General features: G+C 43.4%; 1 protein-coding gene across 2 annotated transcripts in view; it reads left to right on the forward strand.

The window, feature by feature from the left end:
* Nucleotides 1–1,042: 1,042 nt before the first annotated feature.
* Nucleotides 1,043–21,297, forward strand: part of LOC132597144 (zinc finger protein 77-like) — a 58,029-nt gene continuing 37,774 nt past the window's right edge. Inside the window, exon 1 of one of the 2 annotated variants that reach the window (XM_060297381.2) lies at nucleotides 1,043–1,185. In XM_060297381.2, coding sequence (XP_060153364.1) covers nucleotides 1,183–1,185 — 3 coding nt within the window. In that variant the 5' untranslated portion in view covers nucleotides 1,043–1,182. Of the gene's footprint in view, nucleotides 1,186–9,891; nucleotides 9,904–21,297 lie in introns of those variants that run through there. The other variant, XM_060297380.1, reaches the window with a different exon arrangement.

A 21,297-nucleotide genomic window follows, 5' to 3' on the forward strand; every position in this document is an offset into this window, starting at 1 on the left:
GTGAGGGCGGTGCGTGGACTGCGGGTCAGTGTGGCTGGACTGGACAGGGCTCCCTGGGTGGCCTATTCTCTGGAGAAGCTGACCAAGGACTTGCTCTGAACCTCAGGGTTGCTCAGACGTGGGGGCGACCCAACGGTACCCCCCTCCTGTGGGGAGGGAGCCTGATGCTGTGGGGTAAGAAATGGGACACAGAGAACTTGGTCAAGCCCAGATATGCGGGCGGGTCAGGAGGGCGGTAGGTGTCAAAGGTCACACGTCAAACCCGGCCGGATCCTGCCTTACAGGCGAACGTTTCTTTGTTCTTAAAGGACACAGACACAAGGTGACCTTTGATCCCGCGTCGACCATTGACCCTGGAGGTCACCAGCCTCTCCCGGCCCATCTTGTCCAGTCCCGACTCTGGACAGGGGTCTCTCCGCGGGGAAACTGAGTCAGGACGTCCCGGTCCGGGTCCGCCTGCCCGGGAACAAGTTCTGCTGGGAGCCCACGACCCCGGGCTCGAAAACAGCACTTCTGCCCGGCTTAGGGACCTGACCAACGTCCCAGCTTATCAGTGAGGCCTTAAGGACTATAACACTGTCCAATCAAGGGAGACGGGGGCGGGGCCCGGGAAATAATCAGAAGCGCTAGGGTGGAGCCCGTGAAACTGGGCGGAGGGACGGGGAGGGTCTGAACAATTGTCGAATCAGAACCCGGAAGCTTGTCCGCGCACTATACATTCAGAGTCCTCAATAGGGTGAGCGCCTGGAGTACCGTCCAATCAGAGCGCCGGTTCCCGGAGAACAATCCAATCAAGGATTGCGGGGGCCGGTTCTGGAGTCCTTTTCTAAAAGGCGCCGGGGGCGGGTCACGGAGTAGCGTACACTCATAAGCCCCGGGGAGGGGAGTGCTTGGAGCACCGTCCAATCAGAGGGCGGAAGCCCGGAGCTCCGTCCAATCAGGGTCGGGGGTGGGTGCCCTCCCAGCCCTCCCAGCCCTCCCAGCCCTCCCAGCCCTCCCAGCCCTCCCAGCCCTCCCAGCCCTCCCAGCCCTCCCAGCCCGCGCAGGCGTCGCTCTCGGCGCATCTCGGCGCGCCTGCGCACCTGAGGGGCGCGGACCCAGGTGTCCAGTGTCTGTGGCTGTCACCGGCCCAGATTGCGGGGCCGCGGGAGGACGCCCTGGACACCCAGGACCTGGGCGGAGATGGTGAGTGCGCGGGCCGGGGCCAGAGACGGAAGGGGCTGATTAGGACCGCCTGGGAGCTGAGGCAGGCCCGGGTCTTCCGCGCCCGCTCCCCTGGATTCCGACCCGAGTCTCCCCCTCGGCCGCGGGGTGGGGTCCCGGCGTCCTGTCTTTCCCGTCCTCTCGTGGGGGGCGGGGGAGTCCCGACCTGAGTATGCGTCCCTTGGGGGTCCCAGGGAGGACCAGGTGACCCGGGCAGTGGTCAGGGGCGGGGGTGAGGGAACGCGCCGTGACCTGACAAAGTCAAACCCTTATTGGGTAAGGAGAAACTTTATTCCTGTTAAAAAACAGAATCCAACTGAGTACATTTTGAAGCTCTTACGTCTGTATGCAACAATTCATGAATCTGGCAGCTCCCATCCAGCATATCTATAAGGGCGCTGCCAGGAGCTGTACGGAATGAAAGTCTTCCGTAGGCAGAGGGAGCGGGACAAAGAAAGTGGCGAAAAGTGGATTGTCTGTGGCCAGGTTACTCTACGGAGGGCAGGGGTCTGTCAGGCAGATCACTTCACTGTGCTGACCAGGTAATTCCTGACTGACTGGTTTCAGATTCCGTTTCTGGGAGAGGCTGAAACTGTAATTAAGTCTCTGTTTGGTGATTTGGGACTTAGAATAACCGATTCCGTTTGGGGCTGTGGTCTTGTTTTTAATATTCCAAAGACTTGGAATAGGGACAGGGCTCGGATACCACAAATGTTCCAGGGTCTCAGACTAAACAGAAAAGGGCTATGGGTGAGGAGGGTGAGAGCAAGGCTGTTTGACAGAATGGGGCGTCCCTGTGGTCAGCGCATTCTCAGCCCGGGGTCGGGGAGGGGGGCCGAGGGGAGGGTTTGCTCTGCAGCTCAGTGCTTCTCAGTGGGGGCCGGGGGGAGGGAGTGGTGACTCAAAGTCAGGGGCCTGTGGGTAGATAGGAGCCTAAGTAAAGTTTGAGTAAGAAATGGGTAATTGTGAACACTGGGTCAAGCCAGTGTCAAATAAAAATCCAAATTTCCTAAAGGCAGACTTTCATTCAAATGATTTCCTGCAGGGGAGAAGGGTCTGCTGCACGAGGCACAGGGGGTTTTGCAGGAAGGGGGACATCTGACCCCAAGATCTGCAAGCGTCTCAAGAGTTGGGCAAAGAGTTTCTTTTACACAGAGGCTTAAACAACACCAGGAGGGACCAGGTGTGATGCTCGGATAGCAGATCCCTGAGGCCAGCCTGTCCTTAGGGGTCTGTCGGCTGGCTGCGGTGAGGCCAGGTCAGGGGGAAGGAGAGGAGCTGAACCAAAGTTTGGCCAACAAGCATTTGTTCTGCTTGGTCAGTGGGGGGAACAGTTCCGCTAATCACTGATGAGGTGGAGATGGGGTTCTGAGGGGACTGCGTCTGGCCTTGTCCTGGATAAACAGGGGGCCTCCGTGTGAGTCTTATCTGAGTCAGGTGGGGCACGGGGGTGGTTTCTTGCAGCCTGCCGTTTTCCAGAAGAACAAAGGGTGGGGGGTCCTTTCACCTCCCATCGAAGTTTCCAGGAGCACAGGGCTCAGGGAGGGTTCAGCATTGTCCCCTGACACCTGTGAGCAGCCTCCTCTGGGTCCAGCTCAGCACTAATAGCTTCCCCTGATCCAGCTTCCGGTTTCAGCAAGTGTAAAATTCCGCATTCTTTCTGCCTGGTTTCTTCTCCTTAGTGAGGGTAGTAAGCGTCTCAGGTCTTTGCCCTTTCCTGCTGACTTGTATTATTCTGGGTATTTGGGCCTTAACCAGAGATGCCTCTGGGGAGAAGTGTCTCAGTACAGAAAATGTCTTCTCTTCCATTAGAATTTCAGGAAATGCAGGCAGTCCCACCCCTTCATGTGAAATGGGTGGACATACTGATTAAAAAGATTCATAGGAATCATAGTGGCTCTTCCATGCAGGGTGCAGAGTTCTGACACTGTCTGATTCTTGTCTACTTCCTGTTATTAGCTGGTCAACAGAGATGAATGGAAATTCTGTGAAATGTGACCAGTGCTACTGAGACTTGCTCACTTCTTTTTAGATGAGTTACAGCTCGTCATCATGAGGATATTAGTGAACTGATGCCTGTCTTCTGAAAGGGATGAGCAGTATCCTGTTCCTCAAATCATAAAAGTGCCCCAGAATTTCCCTCTCCTACATTATCCGTGAACGCAGGAGGGAGCCGTGATCCTGCAGGTTCTCATTTACACACTGAGACAGGGGTCTTTGTCTCCTGTGAATGACCCACAGTGCTTGATGTGGATGCATCCCCTGGGGCGGGGACAAGCTGAGCCTATGAGGGAGGTGAAGGAAGGTGCTCTGGGCCCTTGCTGCCACCCCTCCCCACACCTGTGGCCTCCAGACTGTAGAACCACCACAGAAGGAGGTGTTTATGGCATGAGCATGGGGTAGGGGATCCACCTGCAGAAGGGCTGGGGGTGGTTTGTCAGCCGAGGTTTTGTTGTCCTCAGCTGTTTCCTGACCTTTGCTTTTGGCCTCATCCAAGGAGTTGGTGAATTGAGTGTGATGTGTGCACCCTGAGTGAGTCTGTGAAGGTCAGACTTAGGGAAGGCTCCTTGGGGTCAACTGCCGCTGAGAAGGTTGATGAATTGGAGAGCTTCTCTGGGTCAGAACTTCAACTTGAGTGTTTCCTCTTGGGTGAGAATTGAGGTCCTCAGGAGGGGGCATTTCCACACTGATCTCAGGCACTCAGTCCCTCCCCCTGCCCTGGGGGCGCCCAGCCAGGCTGTGTGTCAGCAGGGGGATCCCAGCCCCCCAGCTCGGATGGCTTTGACCTTCTGACTTGGGGTTTCCTTGTGCACCGTGGGCAGCAGGCCGCTGATCTGAGCGGCTCACACTTGGCTGCTCTTCCCTTTTGTTTCTTTGATGGAATCTTGTGTCATGTGACTCAGTGTGAGTACTGAAGACTTTTGTTCCATTACTTGAAGGTGTAGATATTTATTCCCTTGGTCAGTTGGTAGCACTTCCCAGTGAGCGGCCCCCAGGGTGCCCATCATCCTGGTCTTTTTGGTATTCTTTGCAGCTTTACACCTGTTCCTCATCACCGAGCAGCGTTTTGATTTTGCTTCTGCTGAATCTGCAATAAGTGAATATAACCCGTACCACACCAGTAATGGCACACAGAATGCTTCTACGTGGTTCTTGGCCCCAGTCTGTTTCACGTGTGCTGGTTTCAGAGGAAGGGAGTCACCAGGTGGTATCCTCCATCCAGTTCTGTGGGGATTGGGTTGTCTCATGGTTAGTTTTGATTTATCAGCCGTGCTATTATTTATACTCCTTGATTTTTGTCTCCAAATGCCAGTGCAATATAAATTTTTACATGTGGAAGGAAAATTGAAGGACTGTAGATTATGGATATTTTCAAAATACTAGCAAGTGTGGATGGAGGGCTGGAGTCTAGTGTTGATTCTACGCCATTTCCAGCACTTGGAGTATTACTGACCAGGGTTCTTGGACTTGAATCAACAGAAGTTGATAAGAGGCCAGACAAGAAATTCCAATCAAGGCTTTATTGGGGCTCCTGCGGCAGCAGGAGGGAGCGAAAACAAGCAACAGGTTTCCTTGCTCACTCTCTGAGGACGGGGTGGGGGTGAGCTGCGATCTCTCATATTGGGTGGGGGGGCTCTAGTCCAGCAGCTGTGCCGGAGGGGTGGCTTGGGTGGTGTGCCCACCCCCTTGGTGGTGCTGTGTGCCAGGTGCATGGGCAATACCCTGCTTTTGCTCCGGACTCCTCAGAAGTGGCAGTTGGATTATTTGGTCTTTTTGTATCTTCTTGTTCCTAATTTGCCCCAAGCCTGCTGTGCAGTTTTTTTAGTCCCTTATAGTCTCTTTGTATCTTGTTGCTGGAGGAGATGGTTGTCCAGTTGCAGGCACTGCAGCAAAGCTTCCAGGTTCCAGCCTGGCTCAGGAGTATCCAGCTTAATTTTGTCCATCATAATATGCGAAGTGGGATCTCCTTGTGATTGTATATTGGTTTTTACTGTTAACCATTGGGGTTGAGCACTTCTTATAAATGGTGTTCGTCTTCGGTGAAATAGTTTTCAGTCATTTTCTCACCTGTAATTCATTTGTATATTTACTGATTTATTATACTTTCTTTACATACTCTGGACATTCAACCTTTTTCATTTCTCGGTATGGCAAATATGTTCTCTCAGATTGTGGTTCATCAGTTCTCTCTATTCTATTTGATGGACACGTCTTAACTTTAATAGACTTGCCATTCTCCATCTTCCTTTGTAGCTTACTCTATTTTTCCTCTATAAGAAAACTCCCCCGATTGTCGAGTCATAATGCATTTACCTGTAACTTCTCAATGTGTTCTACTTTTGTCTCTCATAGTTAAGCCCACAGTGAATTGGTTATTGTATATGCACTTATAAGGAAAAAGATTTCTTATTCCCCTGTAGATATCCAGTGGTCACTGCCCCATCAAAGTGTCATCATCTGGCCCCTGCCCAGCATCAAGTGCTCTGGCGTAGATCCACATGCTGAAAACATGTGGGTCTCTTTCAATGTGTTGTGGTTTTTTTCCATTGGTGTATTTGTCCATCCCTCTGTTAACACCATCCTGTCCTAATCACTGCAGCTTAAGAAGTTTCAATGTCTGTTAGGGAAAATCCCACCACCTTGTTCTGTAGAAAGTCTTGGCTGTTTTAGAAGTTTGTCTTCCATTTCAGTTTTTAAAAGTAGTTTTTCTTAAGTTCACACAAAACAGAAACAACCCCCAGACCAAAACCCAAAGCAAACCTTCAATGGAATTGAAGATCCAGTGGAATTTTCTTAAACTCTTGACCTGTTTGGGAGAAGCTGACGTCATGGTGACATCAAGTCCCCTTACTGAGAATGTGCCCATCTCTCCATTTATTTCATTTTACTGTGGGGTCGTTTGATAACATTTTGGACTTTATCCACAAATCAGCTTATATCCTTTATTAGACATAATTTAGGACTTAAAGAAAATTAGTTTTGTAGCAATTAGTTTTAAAGGTCTAATATTTAAATTTTTTACTTTTTTTTTTTTTTTTTTGGCCGTACCGTGCAACATGTGGGATCATAGTTCCCCAACCAGGGGTCGAACCCTCACCCCCTGCATTGGAAGCATGGAGTCTTAACCACTGGACTGCCACGGAAGTCCTGAAAATTTTTACTTTTCAATTGCTTGTTTCTAGTGACTCAAAATACACCAAGATTTATTTTTATGAGTTTATATACTGGAAACTTACTAAAAATCTCATTCTGTGATTATTTTCATATTCTTTTGGGGTGTGACATACACAAACATTTGAGCAATGAATAAAGGTAAATGTTTTCTTCTATTACAATATTTTTTTCCTGATGAAACTTACTCTATTAGTGTCCCCTATTAGCAGTTTTTTAAAATCAAGCATGTACTACAGGTCAGCATTAGAGAGATTTCTGTGTCTATTATTATTGAGAGATCAGGGTGATAAATACATTTGAATACTTGAAAAGATTCTCTGAAAAGAAACAAAACTTGAAATGTGGTTTTATGACAAACCATTTAGAAGACCTCAGTTATTAAACAACTAAAAACACAGAACACAGATTTCCTTGGTGGTCCAGCAGTTAACACTCTGCGCTTCCAATGCTGGGGACACGGGTTCAATCCCTGGTCGGGGAACTAAGATCCCACACACCACGCGGTGCAGCCAAAATAAATTAATTAATTAAAAGTAAAAAAAAAAAATAAAAACACAGAAGATAAACAGGCATTCACCAACCTCATTGTCTCCAGCACATGACATGTGACATATTAAGGCATCTTTTGCTCCCATCCTGGTATATGCAGGTTAAGAGACAGGCTTTAAATAGGAACCAGCACTTCTGCTCAAATGCATTGGGCAGATTTGTTTTTTATATTCTCGCATTCCACACACCCTGAAAGCTTTCGTGATGAAGCACATCTTGACCCAGAGCAACACAGTGGTGTACACAGATATCTGTTTAGTAAAGAGGAGCAGTTCCCCGTTGAACAGTAGGAAGGAAGGAAAAGAAGATTATGTAAAAAAGTTCCAAGACTGGTATTTCAGTTGCTCTCAAGAAATTTATGCTTCAGTGATAAGGAGATAGACGAGATGAAGACTTGATTGACGATGAGGTTCCATTAACTTGGATTCTCCTGGGGAAGAATTGTTCATTGGTATTTTGCTGCATTGGGATGAGAGTTTGAAAAGCACTTCATACTCCTTAAAAAGCAAAAATCACATCCACTAGAAAAAGATCATTTAACTTAATACTGATTATTTATTATTTCCCGTATTTGATCATTTTCAAAGCTCAACAGGCTCCATAAAGTACATAGAAGAGTGACCTGTTCACCTGTTTTTTTTGTTTTGTTTTTGTTGTTGTTGTTGTTTGTTTTTTGTGGTACGCGGACCTCTCACTGTTGTGGCCTCTCCCCTTGCGGAGCACAGGCTCCGGACGCGCAGGCTCAGCGGCCATGGCTCACGGGCCTAGCCGCTCCGTGGCATGTGGGATCTTCCCGGACCGGGGCATGAACCCGCGTCCCCTGCATCGGCAGGCGGACTCTCAACCACTGCGCCACCAGGGAAGCCCATGTTCACCTGTTATTAAGGCAGGTGTGTGAAAATAGTGTACTAGAACTACATCTTTCATGAACTGTCAGCTTGCAACATTTATTTATTTATTTATTTATTTATTTATTTATTTATTTATTTATTTATGGCTGCATTGGGTCTTCGTTGCTGCGCACGGTCTTTCTCTAGTTGCGGCGAGCGGGGCCTACGCTTCATTGTGGTGCACGGGCTTCTCACTGCAGTGGCTTCACTTGTTGCGGAGCATGGGCTCTAGGCACGTGGGCTTCAGTAGTTGTGGCTCACGGGCTCTAGAGAGTAGGCTCAGTAGTTGTGGAACATGCGCTTAGTTGCTCCATGGCATGTGGGATCTTCCCGGACCATTGCAGTGGCTTCTCTTGTTGCGGAGCATGGGCTCTAGGTGCGCGGGCTTCAGGAGTTGTGGCACACGGGCTCAGCAGTTGTGACTCGCGGGCTCTAGAGAGCAGGCTCAGTAGTTGTGGCCCACGGGCTTAGCTGCTCCGCAGCATGTGGGATCTTCCCAGACAAGGGCTCGAACCCATGTCTCCTGCTTTGGCAGGCGGATTCTTAAGCACTGCGCCACCAGGGAAGTCCCTCATGAAGTATTTTGAACCCAGTTTCCTTTTTTCTTTTAAAGACTTATTACTTACTTACTTCTTTTATTTATTTTTGGCTGCGTCAGGTCTTAGTTGCGGCATGCGGGATCTTTCGTTGTGGCTCTCGGGCTGTTCGTTGTGGTGCTCGGGCTCCTCTCTAGTTGTGACGCACAGGCTCTAGGGCACATGGGCTCTGTAGTTTGTGGCACGTGGGCTCTAGTTGAGGCGCATGAGCTTAGTAGTTGTGGCTCGTGGGCTCTAGAGCGCAGGCTCAGTAGTCGTGGTGCGTGGGCTTAGTTGCCCCGTGGCACGTGGGATCTTAGTTCCCTGGCCAGAGATTGAACCCGTGTCCCCTGCATTGTAAGGTGGATTCTTTACCACTGGACCACCAGGGAAAATCCCCCGTTTCCTTTTGAAAGGACGCTCTTTCCTTGCTTTCAAGTCTGAGGGCAAATCATCACATTTAGGGCCAGTTGTGTTTAAAGACTTACGAGATTATAGAAGATATATGTTGGTCTCTGCCCCTGGCTCCTGACACCCCTCTAATCTCCTGGGTCATAGAAGTGCCTTTTGTTCTAATGAGATGACTCTGGGCTCATGGATGCCTCCTGGATGAGGTCAGGTCACTGGAAAGACAAGCCATAATAAGAAGCTTGGAACTGTCAGCCCCACATTCGCTTAAGGGAGAGGGCTGAAAATGGACTTAATGACCATTCCTGCCTCTGTGATGAAACCCCCACAAAATCCCAGTTGTTTGGAGTTCAGAGAGCTTTTGGGTTGGTGACCAGGGGTAGGTGTGGGGAGGGTGATGCCCAGAGAGGGCATGGAAGCTCTGTGCCGCTTCCCACATTCCTCACCCTACTTGTCCCTTCATCAGGATGTTCGTCTGTATCCTTTATTGCATCCTTTATTAAATTGGTGAACGTGAGTAAGTGCTTCCCTGAGTTTTGTGAGCCACTCTGGCAAATTAATGGAACCCCAGGAGAAGGGGTCATGGGAACCTGTGATCTATAGCTGGTAGGTCAGAAGAAGCACAGGTGACAGCCTGGTCTTGAGACTGGCGTCTGAAGTGTGTGTGTGTTTGGGGGTTGGGGTCAGTCTTGAGGGACTGAGCCCTTAACCTGTGGGATCTCTCCAGGTAGAGTGTATCAGCACTGAGTGAAAGCATGGGAAACCCAGTTGGAGTCACAGAGAATTGCCTGGTGTGGGGAGAAACCGCCACACACTGGAGACCAGAAGTGTCTGAAGTGAAGTGTTCTCTGTGAAGGAAAAGAGACACACAGGGAAGAAACACACAGTAGGGAAAACTGTTTTTTTTCCCCCAGCACAGAAGAAGGAAAAACTACTTTTCCCTCTATGAGGCTTCACCACATCATCAACCCAGCCCGTCCTCAGGGAGGTTCTCCTGGCTGACTCCGTGTATCTGCCAGCTCTCGATTCTGGGCTTTTGAAAGTGGTTCTTTTTGTCTTTTTTCTTACTTGATGCAGCTGCGATAGGAGTTTCAACAATGATGGTAAGGCTTATGGATGGTGCAGGGTAATGGGCGGACTCTTCTCCAGGAACTGTCCTTGGCAGATACAGACAATACCTAGGTGGTGACGGTTCCTAAATGAGCCTGGCTGACCTGCTCTGCTTTAAGCTGGCACATGGAGGAGTCTGGGGCCATGTTTCTATTCAGGAAGCCTCTATTATTAAGGTAGCTTTGGGATCACCATTTTCACTCTGTTGTATTGAAAGGAGACCAGGGACTTCCCTGGTTGGCACAGTGGTTAAGAATCCACCTGCCAATGCAGGGGACATGGGTTCGGGCCCTGGGCCAGGAAGATCCCATATGCCGTGGAGCAACTAAGCCTGTGGGCCACAACTACTCAGCCTGCGCTCTAGAGCCCACGAGCCACAACTACTGAGCCCACATGCCACAATTACTGAAGCCCACGTGCCTAGAGCCTGTGCTCCGCAACAAGAGAAGCCACCGCAGTGAGAAGCCCGTGCACCACAATGAAGAGTAGCCCCCACTCGCCACAGCTAGAGGAAGCCCACACGCAGCAACGAAGACCCAACGCAGCCAAAAATAAATAAATAAAATAAATAAATTTATTTAAAAAAAAAACAGAGTTACAGATGTAGAAAACAAACTTATGGTTACCAGGAGGTAAGGGGAAGGAGGGATAAATTGGGAGACTGGGATTGACATATACACACTACTATAGATAAAATTAACTAATAAGGGCCTACTGTATAGCACAGGGAACTCTACTCAATCCTCAGTAATGGCCTATATGGGAAAAGAATCTAAAAAATAAAGAGTGGATATATGTTTATGTATAACTGATTCACTTTTCTGTACACCTGAAACTAACACAACAGTGTAAATCAACTATACTCCAATCAAAATTTTAAAAAGAGGGCTTCCCTGGTGGTGCAGTGGTTGAGAATCTGCCTGCCAATGTAGGGGACATGGGTTCGAGCCCTGGTCTGGGAAGATCCCACATGCCGTGGAGCAACTGAGCCCGTGAGCCACAACTACTGAGCCTGCATGTCTGGAGCCTGTGCTCCGCAACAAGAGAGGCCGCAATAGTGAGAGGCCTGTGCACCGCGATGAACAGTGGACCCCGCTCGCCGCTACTAGAGAAAGCCCTCGCACAGAAACGAAGACCCAACACAGCCAAAAATAAATAATTTTAAAAAAATTCTAAAAAGAAAAAAAATTTTTTTCCCTTGTGACAAGAACTCTCAGGATTTACTCTGTTAGCTTTCATGTATAACATACAGCAGTGTTAATTATATTAATCATGTTGTACATTACGTCCTGGTGCTTATTTAACTTGTAACTGGAAGTTTGTACCTTTTGACCACCTTATCCACTTTCCACTCCCCCAACCCCTTGCCTCTGGTAACCACAAATCTGATCTCTTTTTCTATGAGTTTCTTTGTTTCTTGAAGTATAATTGACCTACAGAACTATGTTAGTGCCAGTGCACAAAATAGTGATTCACTATTTCTGTTCATTACAAAATGATCACCACTGTAAGTCTAGTTACCAACTGTCACCATGCAAAGATATTATTATTGATTATATTCCCTACACTGTACATTTTATCCCAGTGACTTATTATTTTATAACTTATAAAGGAAGTTGTTACCTTTTTTAAATTAAATTTATTTATTTATTTATTTTTGGCTGCATTGTGTCTTCGTTGTAGTGCGGGCTTTCTCTAGTTGTGGCGAGCGGGGGCTACTCTTCATTGCAGTGCGCAAGCTTCTCATTGTGGTGGCTTCTCTTGTTGCGGAGCATGGGCTCTAGGTGCGCGGGCTTCAGTAGTTGTGGCTCGTGGGCTCTAGAGTGCAGGCTCGGTAGTTGTGGCGCATGGGCTTAGTTGGTCCGAGGCATGTGGGATCTTCCCGGACCAGGGCTCGAACCCATGTCCCCTGCATTGGCAGGCAGATTCTTAACCACTGTGCCACCAGGGAAGCCTGGAAGCTGTTACTTCTTAATCTTCCTCAACTATTTCAGTCATCCTCTCAACCCCTTCCCCTCTGGCAACTGCTATTTGTCTGTGCATCTCTGACTCTGTTTTGTTATCTTTGTGCATTTGTTTTGTTTTTTAGATTCCACATATAAGTGAAATCATATGGTTTATGTCACAAATGGCAAGATTTCTTTATTTTATATGGCTGAGTAATATTCCATTTTATATATATATATATATGTATATATACATATATGTATATATCCATATCCATTCATCTATCAGTGGACACTTAGGTGGCTTCCATATCTTGGCTATTCTAAATAATGCTTCAATGAATATAGAGGTACCTGTATCTTTTCAAGTTTGTGCTTTTGTTTTCTTTGGAAAAATACCCAGAAGTGGAACTGCTGGATTGTGAGGTAGTTCTATTTTTAATTAAAAAACATTTTTTTAATTGGAGTATAGTTGATTTGCAATGTTGTGTTAGTTTCAGGTATACAGAAAATGAATCAGTTATAAATATACATATGTCCACTTTTTAAAAAAGTTCTTTTCCCGTAGAGGCCATTACAGAGTATTGAGTAGAGTTCCCTGTACTATAGAGTATATTTTTAATTTTTTGAGGAAACTCCATACTGTTTTCCGTAGCAGCTACATGAATTTGCATGCCCACCAATAGTGCACAAGGGTTCCCTTTTCTCCACATCTTCCCCAACACTTGTTACCTGTTTTCTTTTTTTTTCTTTTTGCGGTATGCAGGCCTCTCACTGTTGTGGCCTCTCCCGTTGCGGAGCACAGGCTCCAGACGCACAGGCTCAGCAGCCATGGCCCACGGGCCTAGCCACTCCGCAGCATGTGGGATCTTCCCGGACCGGGGCACGAACCTGTGTCCCCTGCATCGGCAGGTGGACTCTCAACCACTGTGCCACCAGGGAAGCCCCACTTGTTTTCTTTTTGATAATAGCCATTTGACAGTTGTGAGGTGATATCTCCTTGTGGTTTTGATGAGCATTTCTCTGATGATTAGTGATGTTGAGCACCTTTTCATGTGCCTTTGGGCCTTCTGTGTGTCTTCTTTGGAAAAATGGCTGTTAAGGTCCTCTGCTTATTTTTCAATTGAGTTGTTTGTTTTTGTCTGAGTTGTGTGAGTTCTTTATATGTTTTAGATATCAATCCCTTACTAGACATATCATTTGCAAATGATATGTCATTTTCCCAGTCAGTAGGTTGCCTTTTCATTTTATTGGTGGTTTCCTTCACTGTGCAAAAGCTTTTTAGTTTGATGTAGTCCCATTTGTTTATTTTTGCTTTTGTTTCCCTTGCCTGAGGAGACATATCCAAAAAATATTGCTAAGACATGTCCAAGAGCATCAAGCCTATGTTTTCTTCTAGAAGCTTTATGACTTCAGGTCTTATATTTAAGACTTTAACCCATTTTGAGTTTGCTTTTGTGTATGGTGTGAGAAAGTAGTCTGGTTTTGTTTTTTTGGTTTTTTTGCATGTAGCTGTCCAGTTTTCTACTTATTAAAGAGGCTATCTTCCTCCCCGCCCCCGTTGTATATTCTTGCCTTCTTTGTCATATATTAATTGACCAAATAAATGTGTGTTAATTTCTGGGCTTTCTATTCTGTTCCATTGATGTGTTTGTTTTTGTGCCACTGCCATACTGTTTTCATTCCTGTAGCTTTGTTGTATAGTTTCAAATCAGAGAATATGATACCTCCAGCTTCATTCTTCATTCTGAAAATTGTTTTTGCTATTTGAGGTTTTTTGTGTTCCCATACAAATTTTGGAAGTGTTCATTCTAGTTCTGTGGGAAATGCCATTTGTATTTTAGTAGGGATTGCCTTGACTCTGTAGATTGCTTTCAGTAGTATGGTCATTTTAACAATATTTATTCTTCTAATCAATGAGAACAATAAAACTTTCCATTTCTTTGTGTCATCTTCAGTTTCATCAGTGTTTTATAGTTTTCTATGTACTGTTCTTTTACCTCCTCAGATTTATTCCCAGGTATTTTATTTTTTGATGCAGTTGTAAGTGGAATTATTCTTAATTTCTCTTTTTGGTAGTTTGTTGTTAGTGTTTAGATACTGAACAGATTTCTGTATACTCATTTTATATCCTGCAACTTTACTGAATTCATTTAATCTAACAGTTTATTTATTTGGTTAGTTAGTTTTGGCTGTGTTGGGTCTTCATTGCTGCGTGCGGGCTTTCTCTAGTTGTGGCGAGCGGGGGTTACTCTTCGTTGAAGTGTGCGGGCTTCTCAATGCGGTGGCTTCTCTTTTTGTGGAGCATGGGCTCTAGGCACATGGGCTTCAGTAGTTGTAGCACACGAGCTCTAGAGCACAGGCTCAGTAGTTGTGGCGCCCGGGCTTAGTTGCTCCGTGGCATGTGGGATCTTCCCGGACCAGGGCTTGAACCCGTGTCCCCTGCATTGGCAGGCAGATTCTCAACCACTGTGCCACCAGGGAAGCCCCTAACAGTTTTTTTTGTGTGTGTGGCATCTTTAGGATATTTTCGTATAGTATCATGTCATCTGCAAACAGTGACAGTTTTACTTCTTTCTTTCCAATTTGGATTCCTTTTATTTATTTTTATTGTCTGATTGCTGGGGCTGTGACTTCCAATACTGTGTTGATTAAAAATGGCGAGAGTGGGCATCCTTGTCTTGCTCCTGATCTTCAAGGAAATGTTTTCAGCTTTTCACCATTGAATATGATATTGGCTCTAGGTTTGTCATATATACCTTTATTGTGTTGAGGTATGTTCCCTCTATACCCACTTTGTTGAGAGTTTTCATCATACACAGATGTTGAATTTTGTCAAAAGCTTTTTGTGAATCTACTGAGGTGATCATATGATTTTTAATCTTCAATTTGTTAATGAGTTCTATCATGTTGACTGATTTGCAGATGTGGAACTATCCTTGCATCTTTGGGATAAACCCCACTTGATCATAGTGAATGATCCTTTTAACGTATTGTTGATTTTTGTTTCCTAGTGTTTTGTTGAGGATTTTTGTGTCTATGTTCATTAGTGATATGGGCATGTAGTTTTCTTTTTGTGTGTAGTATCTGTCTGATTTTGGTATTAGGGTGATGCTGGCCTCATATAACGATCTGGGAAGCATTCCTCTTCAATTTGTTGGTATAGTTTGAAAAAGATAGGGATTAACTCTTCTTTAATTGTTTGGTAGAATTCATCTGTGAAGGTATCTGGTCCTGGACTTTCGTTTGTCAGGAGGTTTTTTTTGTTTTTAAATTACTGATTCAATTTCATTACTAGTAACTGGTCCACTCATGTCTTATGTTTCTTTTTCTTTTCTTTTTTTAAAAAATATTTATTTATTTGGCTGCCCCAGGTCTTAGTTGCAGCATGCAGGATCTTTGTTGTGGCATGTGGGATCTTTAGTTGCAGCATGTGGGATCTTTTAGTTGTGGCATGCAGGGTCTTTAGTTGCAGCATGTGGGATCTATTTCCCTGACCAGGGATTGAATCCAGGCCCCTTGCACTGGGATCAAGGACTCTTAGCCACTGGACTACCAGGGAAGTCCCTCTTATATTTCTTTCTGATTCAGTCTTGAAAGATTGCACATCTAGGAATTTATCCATTTTTTTATTAGTGAGTAATTGTTTGGCGTAATCTCTTATGATCCTTAGTATTTCTGTAGTTTTGGTTATAATTTTTCCTCTTTCTTTTTTGATTTTATTTATTTGGGCTCTCTTTTTTTTTTCTTGATGAGTGGGCCAAAGGTTTATCAATTTTGTTTATCTTTTAAAAGAAGCAGCTCTTCATTTCATTGATCTTTTTTGTTGTTTTTCTTTAGTTTCTATTTCATTTATTTCTGCCCTGATCTTTATTATATCTTTCCTTTTACTAACTTTGGATTTTGGTTGTTATTCTTTTTCTAGTTTCTTTAGGTGTAAGGTTAGATTGTTTATTTGAGGTTTTTCTTGTTTCCTGAGGTAGGATGTGTCACCATGAACTTCTCTCTTAGAACTGCTTTTGCTGCATCCCATAGATTTTTGAAACATTGTGTTTCTATTTTCACTTATCTCCAGGTATCTTTTTATTTCCTCTTTGATTTTTTCAATAAACCATTAGTTGTTTAATGGCATGTTGTTTACCCTCCACATTTTTGTGGGGTTTTTGCTGTTCTTTTCTTATATGTATATATATAAGAATATATTTCTCATACTGTTGTGGTTGGGAAAGATGCTTGATACAATTTCATTCTTCTTAAATGTATTGAGACTCGTAGTCTAGCATGTGATGCATCCTGGAGGATGTACCATGTATACTTGAAAAGAATGTGTATTCTGCTGCTCTTGGATGGAATGTTTTATATATAAAAACTCTAGTGTGTGTGTGTGTAATTTAAAGTCCATCTGACCTAATGTGTTGTTTAAAGCCAGTGTTTCAGTACTGATTTTCTGTCTGGATGATCTGTCCATTGATGTATGTGGGGTGTTAAAGTCCCCTGCTATTGTGTTACTGTCAGTTTCATTCTTTATGTTTGTTAATATTTGCATCATATATTTAGGTGCTCCTATGTTGAGTGCATATATAATTACAAGTGTTATATCTTCTTGTTGGATTGATACTTTTTTCATGAAATAATGTCCTTCTTTGTCTCTTGTTACAATCTTTGTTTTAAAGTTTGTTTTGTCTAAGTATTGCTATTCCAGCTTTCTTTCTGTTTCCATTTGTTTGGAATCCCTTTTTCCATTTCCTCACTTTTAATCTGTGTATCTTTAGATCTGAAGTGAGTCCCTATGGGCAGCATATATATGGGTCTTGGTTTTGTATCCATTCAGCCACTTTGTGTGTTTTCTTTTTTTAATGATTTTTTTCTCTCTAACTGATATTTCATTTAAAAAAAAATTTTAAATCTCCCCAGAATGTGAGTCATTCTTTTTTGTTCAATTTGTTAATTTTTTTTAATTTTATTTTTTATACAGCAGGTTCTTATTAGTTATCTATCTTATACAAATCAGTGTATATATTTCAATCCCAGTCTCCCAGTTCATCTCACCATCACCCCCTGCCCAACACTTCCCCCCTTGGTGTCCATACGTTTGTTCTCTATTTGTTTCTCTATTTCTGCCTTGCAAACGGGTTCATCTGTACCATTTTTCTAGATTTGACATATATGTGTTAATATACGCTATTTGCTTTTCTCTTTCTGACTTACCTCACTCTGTATGACAGTCTCTAGTTCCATCCACGTCTCCACAAATGACTCAATTTCGTTCCTTTTTATGGCTGAATAATATTCCACTGTATATATGTACCATATCTTCTGTATTCATTCATCTGTCATTGGGCATTTAGGTTGCTTCCATGACCTGGCTATTGTAAATAGTGCTGCAGTGAACACTGGAGTGCATGTATATGCCCAGTAGTGGGATTGCTGGGTCATATGGTAATTCTTTTTTCAGTTTTTTAAGGAACCTCCATACTGTTCTCCATAATGGCTGTATCAATTTACATTCCCACCAACAGTGCAAGAAGGTTCCATTTTCTCTATACTCTCCCCAGCATTTGTTGTTTGTAGATTTTCTGATAATGTCCATTCTAACCAGTGTGAGGTGATACCTCATTGTAGTCTTGATTTGCATTTCTCTAATGATTAGTGATGTTGAGCATCCTTTCATGTGTTTGTTGGCCATCTGTATATCTTCTTTGGAGAAATGTCTATTTAGGTCTTTTGCCCATTTTTGGATTGGTTTGTTTGTTTTTCTGATATTGAGCTGCATGAGCTGCTTGTATATTTTGGAGATTAATCCTTTGTCAGTTGCTTCATTTGCAAATATTTTCTCCCATTCTGAGGGTTGTCTTTTCATCTTGTTTATGATTTCCTTTACTGTGCAAAAGCTTTGAAGTTTAATTAGGTCCCATTTGTTTATTTTTATTTCCATTTCTCTAGGAGGTGGGTCAAAAAGGTCCTTGCTGTGATTTATGTCATAGAGTGTTCTGTCTATGTTTTCCTCTAAGAGTTTTATAGTGTCTGGCCTTATATTTAGGTCTCTAATTCCATTTTAAGTTTATTTTTGAGTTTGGCATTAGGGAGTGTTCTAATTTCATTCTTTTACATGTAGCTGTTCAGTTTTGCCAGCACCACTTATTGAAGAGGCTGTCTTTTCTCCATTGTATATTCTTGCCTCCTTTATCAAAGATAAGGTGACCATATGTGCATGGGTTTATCTCTGGGCTTTCTATCCTGTTCCATTGATCTGTATTTCTGTTTTGGTGCCAATACCGTATTGTTTGGATTACTGTAGCTTTGTAGTATAGTCTGAAGTCAGGAAGTCTGATTCCTCCAGCTCTGTTTTTCTCCTTCAAGTTTGCTGTGGCTATTTGGGGTCTTTTTTGTCTCCATACAAATCTTAAGATTTTTTGGTTCTAGTTCTGTAAAAAATGCCATTGGTAATTTGATAGGGATTGCATTGAATCTGTAGATTGCTTTGAGTAGTATAGTCATTTTCACAGTACTGATTCTCCCAATCCAAGAACATGGTATATCTCTCCATCTGTTTGTGTCATCTTTGATTTCTTTTTATAGTTTTCTGAGTACAGGTCTTTTACCTTCTTAGGTAGGTTTATTTCTAGTTATTTTTTCTTTTTTTGCAGTGGTGAATGGGATTGTTTCCTTAATTTTTCTTTCCGATCTTTCATTGTTAGTGTATAGGAAAGCAAGAGATTTCTGTGCATTAATTTTGTATCCTACAACTTTACCAAATTCACTGATTAGCTCTAGTAGTTTTCTGGTGGCATCTTTAGGATTTTCTATGTATAGTATCATGTGATCTGTGAACAGTGACACTTGTACTTCTTCTTTTCCAATTTGAATTCCTTTTATTCCTTTTGGTTCTCTGATTGCCATGGCTAGGACTTCCAAAACTGTGTTGAATAATAGTGGCGAGAGTGGGCAACCTTGTCTTGTTCCTGATCTTAGAGGAAATGCTTTCAGTTTTTCACCATTGAGGATGATGTTTGCTGTGGGTTTGTCGTATATCGCCTTTATTATGTTGAGGTAGGTTCCCTCTATGCCCATTGTCTGGAGAGTTTTTATCGTAAGTGGGTGTTGAATTCTGTCAGAAGCTTTTTCTGCATCTATTGAGATGATCATATGGATTTTATTCTTCAATTTGTTAATATAGTGTATCACATTGATTGATTTGCATATATTGAAGAATACTTGCATCCCTGGGATAAATCCCACTTGATCATGATGTATGATCCTTTTAATGTGTTGTTGGACTCTGTTTGCTAGTATTTTCTTGAGGATTTTTGCATGTGTATTCATCAGTGATGTTGGTCTGTAATTTTCTTTTTGTGTAGTATCTCTGTCTGGTTTTGGTATCAGGGTGATGGCGGCCTTGTAGAATGAATTTGGGAGTGTTCCTTCCTCTGCAGTTTTTTGGAAGAGTTTGAGAACGATGGGTGTTAGCTCCTCTCTAAATGTTTGATAGAATTCACCTGTGAAGCCATCTGGGCCTGGACTTTTGTTTGTTGGAAGATATTTAATCACAGTTTCAATTTCATTACTTGTGATTTGTCTGTCATATTTTCTATTTCTTCTTGGTTCAGTCTTGGAAGGTTATATCTTTCTAAGAATTTTTTTTTTTTTTTTGGCTGTGTTGGGGCTTCTTTGCTGCATGTGGCCTTTCTCTAGTTGCGGCAAGCGGGGGCTACTCTTCATTGCGGTGCGCGGGCTTCTCATTGTGGTGGCTTCTCTCGTGGAGCACAGGCTCTAGGCCCACGGGCTTCAGTAGTTGCGGCATGCGGGCTCAGTAGTTGTGGCGCACGGGCTTAGTTGCTCTGCGGCATGTGGGATCTTCCCGGACCAGGGCTCAAACCCGTGTCCCCTGCATTGGCAGGCGGATTCTCAACCACTGCACCACTAGGGAAGCCCCTCTTTCTAAGAATTTGTCCATTTCTTCCAGGCTGTCCATTTTATTGTCATAGACTTGCTTGTAGCAGTCTGTTATGATGCTTTGTGTTTCTGTGGTGTCTGTTGTAACTTCTTTTTCATTTCTAATTTTATTGATATGAATCCTCTCTCTCTTTTTCTTCATGAGTCTGGCTAAAGGTTTATCAATTTTGTTTATCTTCTCAAAGAACCAGCTTTTAGTTTTATTGACCTTTGCTATTGTTTTCTTTGTTTCTATTTCATTTATTTCTGTTCTTATCTTTAGGATTTCTTTCCTTCCACTAACTTTGCGTTTTGTTTGTTCTTTCTCTAGTTACTTTAGGTGTAAGGTTAGATTGTTTATTTGAGATTTTTCTTGTTCCTTGAGGTAGGATTGTATTGCTGTAAACTTCCTTCTTAGAATTGCTTTTGCTGCATCCCATAGGTTTTGGATCATCGTTTTTTCATTGTCATTTGTCTCTACCTATTTTTTGACTTCCTCTTTGATTTCTTCAGTGATCTCTTGGTTATTTAGTAGCGTATTGTTTTAGCTTCCATGTGTTTGTGTTTTTTACGGGTTTTTTTCTTGTAATTTATTTCTAATCTCATAGCTTTGTTGTTAGAAAAGATGCTTGATGACGACTTCAGTTTTATTAAATTTACCAAGGCGTGATTTGTGACCCAAGATGTGATCTATCCTGGAGAATATTCCATGTGCACTTGAGAAGAAAGTGTAATCTTCTGTTTTCAGTTGGAATGTCCTATGATATCAATTAAATCTGTCTGGTCTGTTGTGTCATTTAAAGCTTGTGTTTCCTTATTAATTTTCTGTCTGGATGATTTGTCTATTGGTGTAAGTGAGGTGTTAATGTCCCCCCCTAATTTTGTGTTACTGTCAATTTTCTCTTTTATAGATGTTAGCATTTGCCTTATGTATTGAGGTGCTCCTATGTTGGCTGCATATATGTTTATAATTATTATACCTTCTTCTTGGATTGATCCCTTGATCATTATGTAGTGTCCCTCCTTGTCTCTTGTAACAGTCTTTATTTTAAAGTCTATTATCTGCTATGAGTATTGCTACTCCAGCTTTCTTTTGATTTCCATTTGCATGGAATATCTTTTTCCGCCCCCTCACTTTCAGTCTGTATGTGTCCCTAGTTCTGAAGTGTGTTTCTTATAGGCAGCATATATATGGGTGTTGTTTTTGTATCTGTTCAGCCAATCTGTGTCTTTTGGTTGGAGCATTTAATCTATTCACATTTAAGGTACTTATCAATATGTATGTTCCTATTACCATTTTCTTAATTATTTTGGGTTTGTTTGGTAGGTCCTTTTCTTCTCTTGTGTTTCCCACTTAAGAGAAGTTCTCTTAGCATTTGTTGTAGAGCTGGTTTGGTGGTGCTGAATTCTCTTAGCTTTTGCTTGTCTGTAAAGCTTTTGATTTCTCTGTCAAATCTGAATGAGATCCTTGCTGGATAGAGTAATCTTGGTTGTAGGTTATTCCCTTTC

This window comes from Globicephala melas, chromosome 3 (genome assembly GCF_963455315.2).
Source record: "Globicephala melas chromosome 3, mGloMel1.2, whole genome shotgun sequence".
Classification (NCBI taxonomy): domain Eukaryota; kingdom Metazoa; phylum Chordata; class Mammalia; order Artiodactyla; family Delphinidae; genus Globicephala; species Globicephala melas.